The following is a 15602-nucleotide window of genomic DNA, read 5'->3' on the forward strand; positions in this document are numbered from 1 at the left end:
AATCGTTTCGACTGTATAAAATATAAAAGGGTTAAGAACAAAAGCTCTGACAGGAGACAGAGCTGGTTTTCATCTGGCTGATACTGAGCAGGTCACTTCACCTCCCTGGGCCTCAGTTTCTCCACCTATAAAATGGAGATAATAATCTCTACCTCGCCTATCTCATTGGACTCTTGTCCAGTGAAAATCACATGAAATAAGGAATTCCCTGGTAGTCCAGTGGTTAGGCGCTTTCACTGCCGAGGCCCAGGTTCAATCCCTGCTCCGGGAACTAAGATCCCACAAGCCGCACAGCCAAAAAAAAGAAAAACTGTGCTCATTAATTCACACATGAAAAAAAGGAACCCCAATCATGTGTCAAGTTGTGCTGTAAATGCTGAGGAGACAGAGATGAAGCTGAAGTGCTCTGAAAAGGAGCACATAATTACCAATTTTTGAGCGCTCACTGTTTGCAACTTGCCATCTGTCATCTCACTTAATCTGCACAACATCCCTACTAGGTCAGTGCTTTATCAAACCCACTTTATAAATGAGGAAATGGAGGCCCAGAGAGGTTAAATCTGTCACCCAAGGATATTCACCTCTTAAGCGGCAGAGCTTAGAGCTTGGGCTCAGGACTGACCCATGCCTGACACAGCTGCCTCCCTCCTAGTCCTAGACCTTTGAATACATCTGCCTGTTTCCAACCTCTAGGTCTCTATCTTGCTGTTCCCTTTCCAGGTATAGCCCATCCCACTTTTTTTTTTTCCTTTTTTCTTTTCTTTTTTTTTTCTTTTTGGCTGCAGAACTTCCCTCACCTTTTTGAGTTTCAAGTTTTAGATCAGGTTTCAGGAAGCCTCTAGGACCCCCAATAGGGCCCCTCTTCTGGGCTTCCTCTGCACTTAGCCAAACCTCTTCCATGATATTAATCACATCAACACTACATCCCTTGTCTCTAAACTCTTAAAAAAACATGTTCCTGGGAATTCCCTGGTGGTCCAGTGGTTAAGCCTCCACACTCTCACTGCTGAGGGCCCAGGCTTGATCCCTGGTTGGGGAACTGAGATCCCACGAGCTGCAAGGTGAGCCAAAAAAAAAAAGTTCCTTATCAGTAAAAAGATATTTAGGTGGACACCCAGAATATAGGCATGTTTCTTTATAAAGTATATACACATGCATCTATCAATCCATATACATTAAATATTAGTAAATCCTAGTTTTTATTTTTTTAATGAAAAAGAAAGATAAATACAGGATCTGATGTCATATTTTCTTCCCATGCCCCATTTACCACCAACAAATTATCAAATCAGCATCTCTTGGCCAAAGTTCAGGGCGCGGGAGGACCTGGTACAGTGATGCCATCCTTTGGGCCGCTGAGGATCTGAGTTTTCAGCCTCTTCCCTCAGTGGGCCAGGCAGGGGGATGGGTTCCAGGAAGGAGCACCTCCCACAGTGCTGCCACCCTCTTGAGCCAGCAGGAGGTGGGGGTGAAGCTGAGCCCGGATTAGCTGGGGCCCTCAGGGAAGCTTCTAGGGCTGCAGGGTGGCCAGAGCAGGGACTGTGGATAGGTGCAGGCACCATGCCTCTGCAGGACGACACCCTCCGAGAGGTGTGGGCCTCAGACAGGTCTGGAAAGCCCTCACCTCATCCTACCTGAACCCTGGTGGGGGGGCCAGATGGAGGGTTTGGGGAGGGGCAGGAAAAGGGGAGGGAGACAGACTGATTCCTTTGCTACCCTCAGCGGGCATGAGGAGGAAGGCCAGAGCCCGGAGGTCCCGCAGCGCACCAAGCAGGTATGTCACCCCTGCTTGGAGAAGAGACAGAAAGAGCCCCCCACGCAGCGTAGGGGGTCTGAGAGTGGGGAGGGTCCCCTTCAGCAGCCTCTGGGGCTTGTTGCTTCCCTGGAGGTTTTTGTTTTGTTTTGTTTTTGCACGAAGGGGGTGTTTGGGGGTATGGGGTGTCCAGGAGAGGAACTTGGGCTTTGGGGCATTGGAGGGAGCCGTGGTACACGGGAGGGGGTCATTCTTCCTCACCCCAAGAAGGGGTGCAGTTCCCCTCCCAATAATCTGCAGTTATTTCTGGCGGCTCAAGGGATTAGAGAGTGATAGGCAGCCCTCAGAGCCCCCCTTTCCTTCCCCTCCCTCCTCTTGACCCCCACTCTGCAGCGACAGAAGTTGAGGAAGAAGAAGACAGAAGCCCCAGAGTCCCCCTGCCCCACGGGATCCAAGCCCCGGAGACCTGGAGGCATGCGGAAGGCTGGGCCCCGGGGCGCCCCCCCGGGTGAGGGTCACGGGAGGGAACGACCGCAGGCGAGGGTGTCCTTGAGTCTGGGAACCCCCCCTGGGAGCAGGGGCGTGGGAGGGGGGAGTAACTGGAGGGGGAAGCGGCGGAGCGGACTTGGGGTTGAGCTGGGGGTTAGGAGTGTAGGGATGATGAAAGCTGAGAGAGGGATGTCCAAGGTGGAAACAGAGCCCCAGGGAGACCCCAGGGTGAGGAGCCCGAGGGGGAGTGGGCGCCGTTGGAGGTCCCGCCTGACCTGCGCATCTCGGCTCAGCGGGACGGAGGAGGAGCCCGCGGGAGGAGCCCTCGCGGGAGCCCGCCGAGGCCCGGGAGCTGCAGACTGTCTACGCCAAGTTCCTCAGGGACCCCGAGGCCAAGAAGCGCGACCCCCGGGAGACCTTCCTGGTAGCCCGCGCCCCAGACGCGGAGGACGGTGAGAGAGCACCAGAAGGAAGGGGGCGTCTGGAGAGGAGGAGGGAAGGGGCTGGACAGGAACAGCAGATGGAGAGAGGCAGACAACGCGGAAAAACCGCGTCCACGTCCCTGGCTTCGTCTTTGAGCCAGGAAAACCTTTATTCTCGTGTTCTTGTCCCATCGTCGGGAGGGGGAAACCGAGGCACATTGAGGTTAAGAGTTTTGCCTTAAACTGCAGCTTCCCTGGTGATCCGCTGGGTAAGACTCCACCCTCCCAATGTAGGGGGCCCAGGTTCCATCCCTGGTCGGGGAAATAGATCCCACATACATGCCGCAACTAAAGACCCCCGCATGCCACAAGGAAGATCCTGCGTGCTGCAGCTAAGACCCGGCACAGCCAACAAAAATTAAAAATAAATAAATATTTAAAAAAACAAACAAACAAACAAAAACCCTGCAGCTAGGGGCCGGAGGTAGCTCAGACGGGTCTGGCTAGAAGTTAGAAATAGCAACAGACCAGGACAGGGAGAAGCAGTGCAGGTGACTTTTAGAAGGCGCAGAGAAGGGGAAACTGAAAGACCCCAGGAGAGTGTGTGAGGAGCTGAGGGTACCAGAGAGAGAGGAAGGACGAGCAGAGAACGGCGTTTTCCCAGAACAGGATTGCCAAGCCCCCAGCATCCCCCCAACTCCAGCTCTCTCTCCTGACTTGTAGACCTTGGAAGACTCTGGAGTCACCCCCTTCTTTGAGGAAGGTGCCGAAACTCCTTTCTTCCTCCTGTTTCTGTTCCAGAAGGGGAGCCTCCTACCCCCAGCTCCTTCACCGCCTCCCAGCAATCTGGAAGGACTGGGCTCCCCACATAATGGGGCCCACCCCAGCCCCTGTTATGAGCAGTTTTTACCTGCAGGGAAGGAGGAGGAGGAAGAGGACGAGGAGGAGGAGGAAGAGGACAAGGAGGAGAAGGAAAAGAAAGAGAAAATCCGTCTGCCTCCCAAGAAGCCCCCCAAAGAGAAGGCTTCTGCAGACATCAAGGAAAGGAAGGCCAAAGCCCAGGGTCCAAAGGGTGGGTGTTGAGGGTCCAGAGGGGGTAAAGACACACAAAACTAGCCCTACCCCTGAGGGGCCTGGTGTCTCATGGATACGCAGGAGTTGAGACATCAAAAAGCTCCCCAGATGGGCTTCCCTGGTGGGGCAGTGGTTGAGAGTCCGCCTGCCGATGCAGGGGACACGGGTTCGTGCCCCGGTCCGGGAAGATCCCACATGCCGCGGAGCGGCTGGACCCGTGAGCCATGGTCGCTGAGCCTGCGCGTCTGGAGCCTGTGCTCCGCAACGGGAGAGGCCACAACAGTGAGAGGCCCGTGTACCGCAAAAAAAAAAAAAGCTCCCCAGTGCCTGGACCCAAGAGTTTTTCCCTTTGGTGGTTTCTTCCCTCCGATGGTCCTTAAATCAATATGTGTTCCCTCCACCATCCCCCCAGCCCCCTGCCCAGGGTGCTCTGTGAGCCAGGAAGGGCAGAGGATTTTAGTTTTCTTTGTGATTTTTTTTTTAACTCAAGATGAATTATTTTTACAATTTTTACAAAAGTATCAAAGTGATTATAGTAAAAAATCAATCAGTGAATAAATGCTGTGATAGCTCCCTGGCTGGGGCACCTTGCCCCATGGGTACTGGGGTCTGGTCTACATGTGGACATGTAGCTAGGACCTTGGGCCTCTTGGAGGGGCGGGGAGGACTGTCTGTAGCACTGACCACAGGAGGTTTTCTGGAGGAGACGGGGTGGGAGCTGGGATTCAGAGGCTCGGTTAGGAGGCCTGGCATTCATCCATTCATTCATTCATTAACTACTTATTAAACTCCTGGTGTTCATCCAGTCCTTTTTGGACTCAGGGTTAAAAACAAGACAAGCAGAAGGTGCTGTGGGCCTCCCTGGGGACTGAAGGAACAATGAGTGGATCGGAAGGTGGCTCTTCTTTGTCTAACTCCCACCCTCCATTTCCAGAGGACCTGGGAAGCCCTGTCCCCCCACTGAAACCTCTGCGGATTAAGAAGAAGGAGGCATCAGCAGGGGAAGGGACCAAGATGAGAAAGATGAAGAAGAAAGGTGAGCCTGGTCTGTGGAGGAACAAGGGACTCTGGGTGAGGCGGGGGGTGTGACCTCTTCACATCCACACACACAGGGTCTGGGGAGGCCGACAAGGACAGCTCAGGGAGCCCGACCAGAGTGAGGAAGAAGACACCGGCAGCCATGTTTCTGGTTGGGGGCGATGACCCTGGGGAAAAAGCTCTGAAGAAGAAAGGTAGGTGGCAGTGGCCTCTGGTGTCAGGACATCCAGAGGCAGTCGTGGGTGTGGAAGGAGGGATGCAGAATAGGGTGAGGAGTAGGGGTTCTAAAGTCAAAGACTTGGTATATGTATGGATTATTCGCTTTGCTGTATAGCAGAAACTGACACAGCAGTGTAAAGCAACTGTACTCCAATAAAAAATAATAATAAAGTCAGAAGACTGGGGGCATCTTGACCCCCACTTTAATAGCTGTGTGGCCTCAGGCAGTGTCTTAGCTTTTCTGAGGCTATTACTTTCTTTTCTTTTCTTTTTTTAATTTAGTTATTTTATTTATTTATTATTTTGGGCTGCATTGGGTCTTCGTTGCTGCGCGCGGGCTTCTCGTTGCAGTAGCTTCTCTTGTTGCGGAGCATGGGCTCTAGGCACGCAGGCTTCAGTAGTTGTGGCTCGTGGGCTCTAGAGCGCAGGCTCAGTAGTTGTGGTGCATGGGCTTGGCTGCTCTGAGGCATGTGGGATCTTCCCGGACCGGGGCTCGAACCCGTGTCCTCTGCATTGGCAGGCGGATTCTTAACCACTGCGCCACCAGGGAAGCCCTATTACTTTCTGATAATAGTGAAAGGGGGTTGTTCTCTTGTGGTTGTGGGAGGGGTCCAAGTGAGGCGTGGGTGTTGGACGTACCTTGCAAAACAAGATGGGTTCTGCCAGGGTAAGGGGTTAACAGACTTGCTCCCCTACAATGCTCAGGCACTCCCAAAGATTCAGAAGAGGAGAAGGAGGAGGAGGAGGAAGAGGTGGCAGCTGTGGTGACCAAGAACAGCAATCAGAAGGGCAAAGCAAAAGGAAAAGGCAAAAAGGTTGGAGCCCAGACGGGAGAGGGTGAGGTCCCTCCAGGGAGCAGTGGCAGGGGCCTGGGCTTGGGGGACCTGAGTGTGGGACCTCGTGGGCTGGGACCATGGAGTCATTTGGGGTTAGAATCTTAGCTGCCTCTCTGGTGACAGGATATGAGGACAAAGGGAACCAGGTTTGTGAGAACAGAAGAGGCAGTTGTGGGGTCACCAGGCTGGGACTGGCCACCCAGGGGCCTTATGTCACCCGCTCTGAGCCCTCCCCCCTGCAGCCTAACTATCAGACACAGCCGGAGATGCTCTCATGGCCCCCACATGAGAGCCACGCATTTTCTGTACCAGGGAGGTGGAGCCCAGGCAGACAGACATATGCATGCACATCCCTGGGCACACTGACTGACTGAAAGCCAGCTGTAGTTGAGCTATTACTTATTTTTTTTGTGGTACGCGGGCCTCTCACTGTTGTGGCCTCTCCCATTGCGGAGCACAGGCTCCGGACGCGCAGGCTCACGGGCCTAGCCGCTCCGCGGCATGTGGGATCTTCCCGGACCGGGGCATGAACCCGTGTCCCCTGCATCGGCAGGCGGACTCTCAACCACTGCACCACCAGGGAAGCCCTATGACGTTTTTTAAATTGGGGTATGGTTGCTTTACAATGTTGTGTTAGTTTCTGCTATACAGCAAAGTGCATCAGCTATATGCATAATATATCCCTTCTTTTTTGGATTTCCTTCCCATTTAGGTCACCACAGAGCATTATGTAGAGTTCCCTGTGCTATACAGCAGGTTTTCATTAGTTATCTATTTTATACATATTAGTGCATATACGTCAATCCCAATCTCCCAATTCTTCCCACCTCCCCACCCATCCACCCCATACTTGAGTTTTTAAAATAGTTCCACTCTGCTGCTCTGAGATACTGCTCAGAGTGCTTTCTGCTCTCCCACCCAGGCCCTCCCAACCTTCCAGCAACCAAAGGGTTAACACTGGCCATCAGAGGCCTCCAGGATGTCTTCCAGTCCTACCAGTGTCCACTCTGACGGTGCAGTCTCCATGGGCAGAACACGTTGTTAAATATTTCCAATACAGCCCCCACTCACAAACAGGACTCAGGTACCAACATGCACAGGCAGGAGTAAGCGGGAGAGAGAGGTCGAACTGGAAAGAGAAAGTGATGAAAGTCTTCGAGAAACAGGTTTCCATGAGTGGAGAGATCATCCTGAGGGCAGGGCCTGGGGGTATCTTAGTTTGTGGGTTTATTCCTTTGTACAGGGGTGGTCAGGTCTTGGGGGACTGATTCACATTAGCCAAGATCACCAGAAACTGATATATAACTGAAAGGCCAGCTTATTGTCTTCCAGAAAGAATATAACTGCAGTACAGCCTTTAATATAGTAGGCCAAAATCCACCTCTGTAGAAATGTTTGAATGAGTCTGGCTTTCCCAACATCACGTTCCAAACATAGTCTTGGATTTCCCAAGTTTCTTCTAGAGCAGCCTAGAGCGAAGAAGAGATGCCACTTACCTGGAGGCTAAGGGCCTGCTCCCTAACACCAGCCTCACTTCACACACAGTACAAACCTGCCCTCAGCAAAAATGGGCAACCTCAGCACATCAGGGCTTCTTAGTGACTCCCAGACAGCATTTATACCTGAAATGCACACACCCAGGTGGCAGTCCCTTGTCTCCCCAGCTGGGAAACTTGGGGTTAGAGTCTTGGTTCCCCCTCTTGTGAGGGACAGAACATGATAGCAAAAGGCACTAGGTTTGTAAGAACAGAAGGGGCAATGGTAGGGTGGTCACTAGGCCACCCTAGGGCCTAATGCAACCACATAGTTATTAAAAGTTTTTCAAAGAGCAAAATGAACTTATTTATTCATTCATTGTATTGACTATGTATTGCTATATAACAACCACCCGAAAACTTAAAAATGACAATTCATTTTCTTAATTTCTGTGAGTCAGAAATCTAGGAGTGGCTTAGCAGGGGTAGTTGGGACTCAGGGTCTCCTGTGAGGTTGCAGTCGAGATGTCAACTGGGGCTGTGGTCATTCTTAAAGTTTGCTGGAAATGGAGGATCCACTTCTAAAATGGTTCACTGTCATGACTGTTGGCTGGAGGTCTCTCCAGAGGCTGCTTGACTCTCCTTAAGACATGGCAGCCAACTTGCCCCAGAGCCCAAGAGTGGCCCAAGAGATACAGCAAGGCAGAAGCTGTAATATCTTTTATGACCTAGCCTTAGAAGTGACCGTCCATCACTTCTGCCATATCCTATTGGTCACAAAGACCAACGCTGATACAGTGTGGGAAGGGTCTACACACGGGCATAAATACCAGGAGGTGGGGAGCATCGGGGGCCATGTTGGAGGTTGGCTGCTACATTCATTGAGTATTTACCGCCTGCTATAATTATAGTGGTAGCTGACACTTCTATAACGCCATGTGTTTAGAACACAGCAATCCACACCTTCAGCCTCACCTCAGTTCACCCCCTGAGAGCATCTGTATGATGGAAGGTCTTTCTAAAGGCTCTGGGTTTAACAGCATTCAAAGCCCAGCTTCACCTCTTACTATGTGAACTTGGACAAGTTATTTAAGCTCTCTGAGCCTCAGCTTCTTCACCTGTATAATGGAACAACTACCTCAGTAGCTACTGATAAGAGGAATGAGTTAATATTTGGAAAGTGCTTAGAATAATTCCTGGCACATTGGTAGACTTTCTATGAGTGTCTGTTAAATATATAAACTAAGTTCTGTCCCAGGTATCCACCCCAACCCTACATACTTCTCAGATGAAAAAACTGAGTCACAGTGTGGTTAAAACTTAACAACCATGACAGACAGTGGTGGAACCAGGATTTGAACCCAGGCTGTCTGGCTCCAAAGCCTGGGCTCATAACCACAAGCTAAACAAAATAGTAATAAAGCACAAAGCTCCCCAGAGCCTCCTAACACGGCCTGGTGAGCTGCTGGGGGAGGGGCCGGCTGCACTCTAACAGCCTCCGTTCTCTCCCCAAACAGAAAACGGTGAGTTGTCCTGCCTGCCCTGCCTGCATCCCGGCACTGGGGACCTGCTGAGGGCCGGGAAGCTAGTGCTCTGGGGCTGATGCACCCTCTGCCCCCACCCAGAAGGAGGAGAGGGCCCCATCCCCACCCGTGGAAGTGGATGAACCCCAGGAGTTCGTGCTTCGGCCTGCCCCCCAGGGCCAGACGGTCCGCTGCCGGCTGACCCGGGACAAGAAGGGCATGGACCGGGGCCTGTATCCCTCCTACTTCCTGCACCTGGACACAGAGAAGAAGGTGGGTTGGAGAGAGGTGGCAGCCAGTGGGACGGAGAGTGGAGGGGCCAGGACCCAGACTGAGGGAGAGTCTAGAGCCAAAGTGCAGTGGGGCGAGGGCTGCGGGGCAAATGGGCCTTCTCTTTCCCCGGGTGCACCTCCTTCCTCCAGTGCACCTCCTTCCTCCAGTGCACCTCCTTCCTCCAGCGCATCTCTGTGACCCCTCTCCCCAGGTGTTCCTCCTGGCTGGCAGGAAACGGAAACGGAGCAAGACAGCCAATTACCTCATCTCCAGTGACCCCACCAATCTGTCCCGAGGAGGGGAGAATTTCATCGGGAAGCTGAGGTGGGGCTGGGAAGCTCAGTGGCCAGTCACCTCTGTCCCCTTGTGCCTGCCAGAGTGCCCACCACATCGGACACTGTGGAATTGTCCCCTGGCCCAGGGCTTCTCACACTTTGACAGGCATAGATCACTTGGGGGTCTTGTTAAAATGGTTCAGTGGGTGGAGTTCCCTGGTGGCTTAGTAGTTAGGATTCTGGGCTTTCACTGCCGTGGCCCAGGTTCAATCCCTGGTCTGTGGAACTGAGATCCTGCCCCCCCCACCCCCCCGAAAAAAGGTTCAGTGGGTCTGGGCAAGGAGTGAGGTTCTGCATTTCTAAGAAGCACCCAGGTGATGCCCACACTGCTGGTCCAGAGACCTCACTTGGAGTAGGACATAAGGTCCACGGGACAGGGATTATGCCTGTCTTGTTCATGGTTGAATTCCTAGCACGTGGCACATAGTAGCTACTCAATAAATATTTACCAACTGAACGGACGAATAAATATTCAGCACCTACGCTGTGCTATGTCTCTCCATATAGCTCATTCAATCCTCACCACAAATCTGAGAGGTGAAGGGAAAGTGAACCCCCAAGTCAAGCCTTATTTCTTTAATTTATTTATTTAACAAACACTTATGTAAGGCCTACCTATGTGTTAGGTGTATTTCTAAGTAACTTCCAAATATTAATCCGTTCAATCCTCTTATCAACCAAATGGGGTAAATACTGTTATCATGCCCATTTTACAGATGGGGAAGTTGAGACTAAGAGTTTAAGTAACTTGCCTGGGGTCATACAGCTAGTGAGGGTCTGGGAGGAGGGGTGTGGACCTTCCTCAGCCCCGCCCCCAGCTCCACCCTGCTTGCAGGTCCAACCTCCTGGGGAACCGCTTTACCGTCTTTGACAATGGACAAAACCCGCACCGCGGAGGCAGCACGGATGTGGGGAGCCTTCGGCAGGAGCTGGCGGCTGTGATCTATGTGAGAGTCCCACCTGTCCCCCGCGGCAGGCAGGCCCCTCCTCTCGCCGGGGCCGGCCTAACGCGCATCTCCCTCCCAGGAAACCAACGTGCTGGGCTTCCGAGGTCCCCGGCGCATGACGGTCATCATTCCCGGCATGAATTCGGACAAGGAGAGGGTCCCCATTCGGCCCCGCAATGTGAGCCCCTTACCTCCCTGAAGCCCCTCCCAGACGGTCCTGCTCCGTACTGACCTGCTTGTAACCCACTCCTGGGAAGCTGGGGGGCGGGGGGGGGGGGGGCTCGGCCTGCCCAGTACCCAAACCCCTGAGCACACCCATCACCTGGTCACAAATCACCCTGTCACCCCATCACCCTGTCACAAATTCATTCTGGCAACTTGTGGAATTAATTCAATTCAGGGGTTTTTCACTGAATTCACCGAAACAAGCACAATAGGGGTTGTTTTGTTTTGCTTTGTTTTTTTCAGTTTACATCAAATCACTCATTCATATATTCATTCAACACACATACATTGAGTGCCAAGTATTAGTCTAGGCAACTGGAGACATCAGTGGACAAAACAAAGATCTGCACTCATGAAGCTGGCATTCTAGTGGAGGAAGGCAGACAGTAGACAATAATTGTGATAGATAAGTAAATTGTGTAGTATGTTAGAAGGTGATAAGTACTGTGGGGAAAAAAGAAAAAGTCGAACAAGGGAAAGGAGATGAGGGGTGTGTGTGTGTGTGTAGGTTTCAATTTAAATACAGTGGTCAGAGTGAGCCTCACTGAGAAGATGAAATTTGAAGGAGATGAGGAGCAAGCCTGCAAATATCTGGGAAAAGAACATTCAGGCAGGGGGAGGAGACAGTGCAAAGGCCCTGAGGCAGGAGTGCCTGGTGGGTTGGAGAAGCAGGTCAGAGAGGTGACAGTGAGGGGCAGATGAGTCTGTATAACTGGTTTTTACTCAGAGAAACAGGAAGCTATATCAGGGTTTTGAGGAAAGGAGTGATATGATTGACATATTTTAAAAAGCAAAGGCTGTTTGTTTTGTGTGTGTGTGTGTGAGGGGTAGGGTAAGATGGAGAGATGGCCTGGAGAGAGGTGGCCTCCTTCAGTGTGTCAGTCCCACGCTCTGCTCCTTAGCACTGCAAGTTGGGTGAGCCCAGGATTTCAGAGACCGATGACTGGCATGGACACTCACAGTGATGTCACTTTACTCATTTGCAATGAAAAAGAATACTCCCATCAGCTGATCACACATCCCTCCCTGCCGGAAAGACACTGTAATCAGAGGCCTGGCCAACCCATGGGGCACAAGCCCTGGGAGGCTCCGGTCTTTAAGAGCTTGTGGGTTCCACAGTTGCTCCTTCCGTCCTGGAATAAACATATAAATCCTCCAGAGGCAGTGCCTCCCACGTGTGTTTGGGCTTGGTAAGAACTACCCAGTGCTGCTTTGTGTATCTCTTCATCATCTTACAGTTCATTCATTCCACAATCATTTATTAAAGCCAGGCACTGAAGATCCAAAATCAACACAAGAGTTACCATCAAAACAATATCTGATATTTATTGAGCATTTACTCTGTGCCAGGAACTGATCTAAATAACACTTCATGCACTATTAATCATTTAATCTTCACAAAACCCTGTTGTGAGGGAAACTGAGGCACAGAGCCATTAGTCAAATACTGTGCATGCTGTTAGGGTATCTAATTCTGTCCATAACAGTGCAGTGGGAGAAATGGTTAAGAGCAAGGTGTTATGGAAGCTCAGAGCTGACATCTAAATCAGACATGGGGTCAGGAAGGCTTCTTGGAGGATACGATCTTGAGCGGACTCATTCTAAGTCATGAACATGAACAGGTGACAAAGAAACTAAGGAAAGAAATATCTCAAGAGCACCATCACACAGATACTGCTCCTTCCTTCCAGAAACTCTTCCAGGACATTTTATTTTAACTACTCTTTACCTATACATCTCTCCAAGCTCAACTGTGAGCTTCTTGTAAGTTCTAGAATAGCTGGTTCATCCTTGTAATCGGTGCCAGCATATATGGCCGTTCCTAAGACCCCCTTGGGCACCAATGGCATCGAGCACCTCCTGTGTGCCACATGCTACTTTCCACTTTCCAACCCTCCACTTTGTCATTCCACAGCAAAGCCCATTCTCACAGATACACACCCTGCCCGTACGGACGCCACAGAGACCGCACATGCGCTCAAGGATACCCTGCATGGACGTTGACACCCAGGCTGCACACACACAAGGGCATGCACACGTCCCCAGCCACCCCTCCACCACCAGTCCTGAGATATCTCAGCCACCCCTAACTGTCCTCTCCCTAATACTGCCCCACCCGTGGCACCCCAGGCCAGCGACGGGCTGCTGGTGCGCTGGCAGAACAAGACACTGGAGAGCCTCATCGAGCTACACAACAAGCCCCCCGTCTGGAATGATGACAGTGGCTCCTACACCCTCAACTTCCAAGGCCGAGTCACCCAGGCTTCGGTCAAGAACTTCCAGATTGTCCACGCCGATGACCGTGAGTATCTGAGGACCCAAGCCAGGCTGTTCCCCACCACCTCCAAGACCTCAACCCTTACTCAAGTCTTTCCCCCACCCCCCATCTCTCTCTCCCTCTCCCTCTCTCTATATAACACACACACACACACACACACACACACACACACACACACAGAGGAGTGGAGCTGTCCTTTATCTCTGAAGCCAGAACATTCAGGAAGGTCACTCTCTCCTGTGGGGGCATTGACATTGTGCTCCCAGGAGCCTCATATATTCCAAGCAGGTGTCTTGGGGCTCACTGTTCCAGGCCGTCTTTCTAGCACTGACTAGAGCCTGGGGTAGATATTGGGGTATTCTGGGTAAGACTGTGTTGAAGGGACAGTTACGCTGCTGGAGCTTAAAAAACACTGATAGGGAGTTCCCTGGCGGTCCAGTGGTTGGGACTCAGCACTTCCACTGCCGGGGCCCTGGGTTCAATCCCTAGTCAGGGAATTAAGACCCCGCAAGCTGATAGTGCAAGCCACGTGACGCGTCCAAATAATAATAATAATAATAAATACAAATTTAAAAATAAGAAAGACTGATAGACCAACCCCCATGTGGCCAAGAAGGATGCTGAGGCTCAGAGAGGGCAGCACATTATCCAAAGTCTCTCAGCAACTCCAGGCGGTTACCCTGGCCCTCAAAATTTATTTCATAAACACTTAAACAGTGTTTATGTTTACTTAACACATGAGACTTTCTATGGACCAGGCACTGTTCTCAGGACTTCACAGATACTAAATCATTAAATCTTTTCAGGAATTCCCTGGTGGTCCAGTGGTTAGGATTCTGTGCTTTCACTGCCAAGGGCATGGGTTCAATCCCTGGTCGGGGAACTAAGATCTCCGCAAGCTGCACCGCCGAAAAAAAAAAATTAAATCTTTTCAGCAGCCCTGTGAGGAAGGTATTATTATTGTCCCTGTTTGGCAGAGGAGAAAACCGAGGCACAGCGAAGTTAAGTAACTCACACATACAGCTTGTGAGAGGCAGAGGTGGGATTAGAACCCAGGTAGTCTGGCTCCAGTGCCCAACCCCATGAGGATGGTTGCCTTTTAGGAGTAGGAAATATAAATCAAGCATTTCTATCGTTCTCTCTCCAGTGAGGTCAAAGGCCTGCCCTCGAAGAGTTAGGGAAACAAAATGTACCTTGAACACAATTAAGTAAAAATGTCCCCTGTTACAAGCCTTGGGGAGAGGTCCCCACTAGGGTGAAGGGGTTTGGATATGGAACGTTATCTCCCAAGGACTTTCCAGGTTCCCAGAATTGGTTAACATTGAGTGAGTTCCCTACCCCCACTCCATCCTAGGGATGTGCCCCCTGTGTCACCTGTCCTGAGGCCTTGAAAAACCGCTCTCCAGATCACATTTCTGGTGGAGCCTGGTCGGCCGAGGTTGGGGGTATTTTTAGCAACATCCTGTCCCTATGGATGCTGGGGGAGGTGTTGGGATTGAGGCTGGAAACCTGGGCCAGATATGGGATGGGGGCTGAGGGGACCACTGGATGAGGAGGGGAACCATGAGGCTGGTGGTCTAAGACAGGACTTGGGGTCTGGGGGTGGGAAGAAGAAGGAATGGGGCAAAGACCACAGAGGCGTTGGAAAGGAAGGATTCTAGGCTTAAGGAAGTTTGACCGGTTTCTCTAAGTGCGGGCTGGTCATATGCATAGCCCTGGGCAGCAGAAGGTAAGGCAGGGTCGCCGCCTTCAGGGGCTTACCGTGGCTGGTAAAGCTGTAGGCGAGTGGGGCTTGCTGGGCGAGATAAGAGGGTGGATGGACGGTGGGGTGAATAACTGAGAGGTGGCTAAGGACTGGGGCCCCAACGCAAGAGTGGGGGGACTTCCCTCAATGTTGAGGGCACTGTCTGCCAGGAGGGAGAACCCAAAAGGTCTCGGGCCGCCCCCCCACCCCACCCCCGTCTGTGTCCATAGCCGACTACATCGTGCTGCAGTTCGGCCGCGTGGCCGAGGACGCCTTCACCCTAGACTACCGGTACCCGCTGTGCGCCCTGCAGGCCTTCGCCATTGCCCTCTCCAGTTTCGACGGGAAGCTGGCCTGCGAGTGACCCTAGTAGTCCTCAGCGCCCGCCAGGGTTGGGGAAAGGATTCAGTTTGGAGGCTTGAACGGTCCCTTCACCAGAGTCCCCACTGAAGACTCCTCCCTTGTCGGGGGCTGACCCCGCTGTCTCCGGGTGACCTCCATCCACTGCCCAGCCTGGCACAGGCGAGGCAGGGGAGGAGCTCACACGGCGGGTCGGACGGAGATGAAGAACATCTGGAGTTGGAGCCGCACATCTGGTCGCGGAGCTAGCCTGCGCCGCTTCACCACCACCCCCGCCCGGCGCCCCAGTCACTTCCTGTCCAGGAGCAGTAGTCAGTGTTGTTTTAACCCCCTCTGGGACCGTACTAGGGCTCCAAGGAGGGGGGCGGGCTCCGAGGAGGGGGTAGGTGATGGGGAACGAAAACCGGGTACCCACATCCCCAATAAAGCTGCGTCCTAGGCCAAGAGGAGCAGTGGTTCTTCAGCGCGTGCGGAGAAAAAGGCGGCGGGAGGGGTCCGGAGCGCGGGCTGGAGGCCTCCCTTCCCCACCCCCCACCCCGCTCAGGCCCCGGGCGCTCCCGCGTCCCCTCCCACGCGCCCATCGTGGGTCCTACCGAAACTCGGCTGGCTCG

The 15602-nt window shown here is 52.4% G+C and overlaps 1 protein-coding gene across 1 annotated transcript; it reads left to right on the forward strand.

Annotated features, from left to right (window-relative positions):
- The first annotated feature begins 1560 nt into the window (after positions 1-1560).
- On the forward strand, positions 1561-15589 carry TULP1 (TUB like protein 1). Its single transcript, XM_073810217.1, has 14 exons — positions 1561-1607; positions 1723-1774; positions 2147-2225; positions 2536-2694; positions 3581-3736; positions 4673-4774; positions 4851-4970; positions 5701-5816; positions 8932-9102; positions 9314-9426; positions 10273-10384; positions 10464-10562; positions 12740-12911; positions 14862-15589. The coding sequence occupies exons 1-14, from the start codon at positions 1561-1563 to the stop codon at positions 14993-14995; spliced, it is 1632 nt and encodes a 543-aa protein (XP_073666318.1). The 3' UTR covers positions 14996-15589.
- The last annotated feature ends 13 nt before the right edge of the window (positions 15590-15602 follow it).

This window comes from Tursiops truncatus, chromosome 10, assembly GCF_011762595.2.
Source record: "Tursiops truncatus isolate mTurTru1 chromosome 10, mTurTru1.mat.Y, whole genome shotgun sequence".
Taxonomy (NCBI): Eukaryota; Metazoa; Chordata; class Mammalia; order Artiodactyla; family Delphinidae; genus Tursiops; species Tursiops truncatus.

Coding starts and splice junctions, on each gene's coding strand:
- TULP1 (XM_073810217.1), top strand. CDS start 1,561: ATGCCTCTGCAGGACGACACCCTCCGAGAGGTGTGGGCCTCAGACAG. Junction 2,695..3,580: donor CGCCCCAGACGCGGAGGACG/GTGAGAGAGCAC, acceptor TTTTACCTGCAG/GGAAGGAGGAGGAGGAAGAG. Junction 3,737..4,672: donor CAAAGCCCAGGGTCCAAAGG/GTGGGTGTTGAG, acceptor CTCCATTTCCAG/AGGACCTGGGAAGCCCTGTC.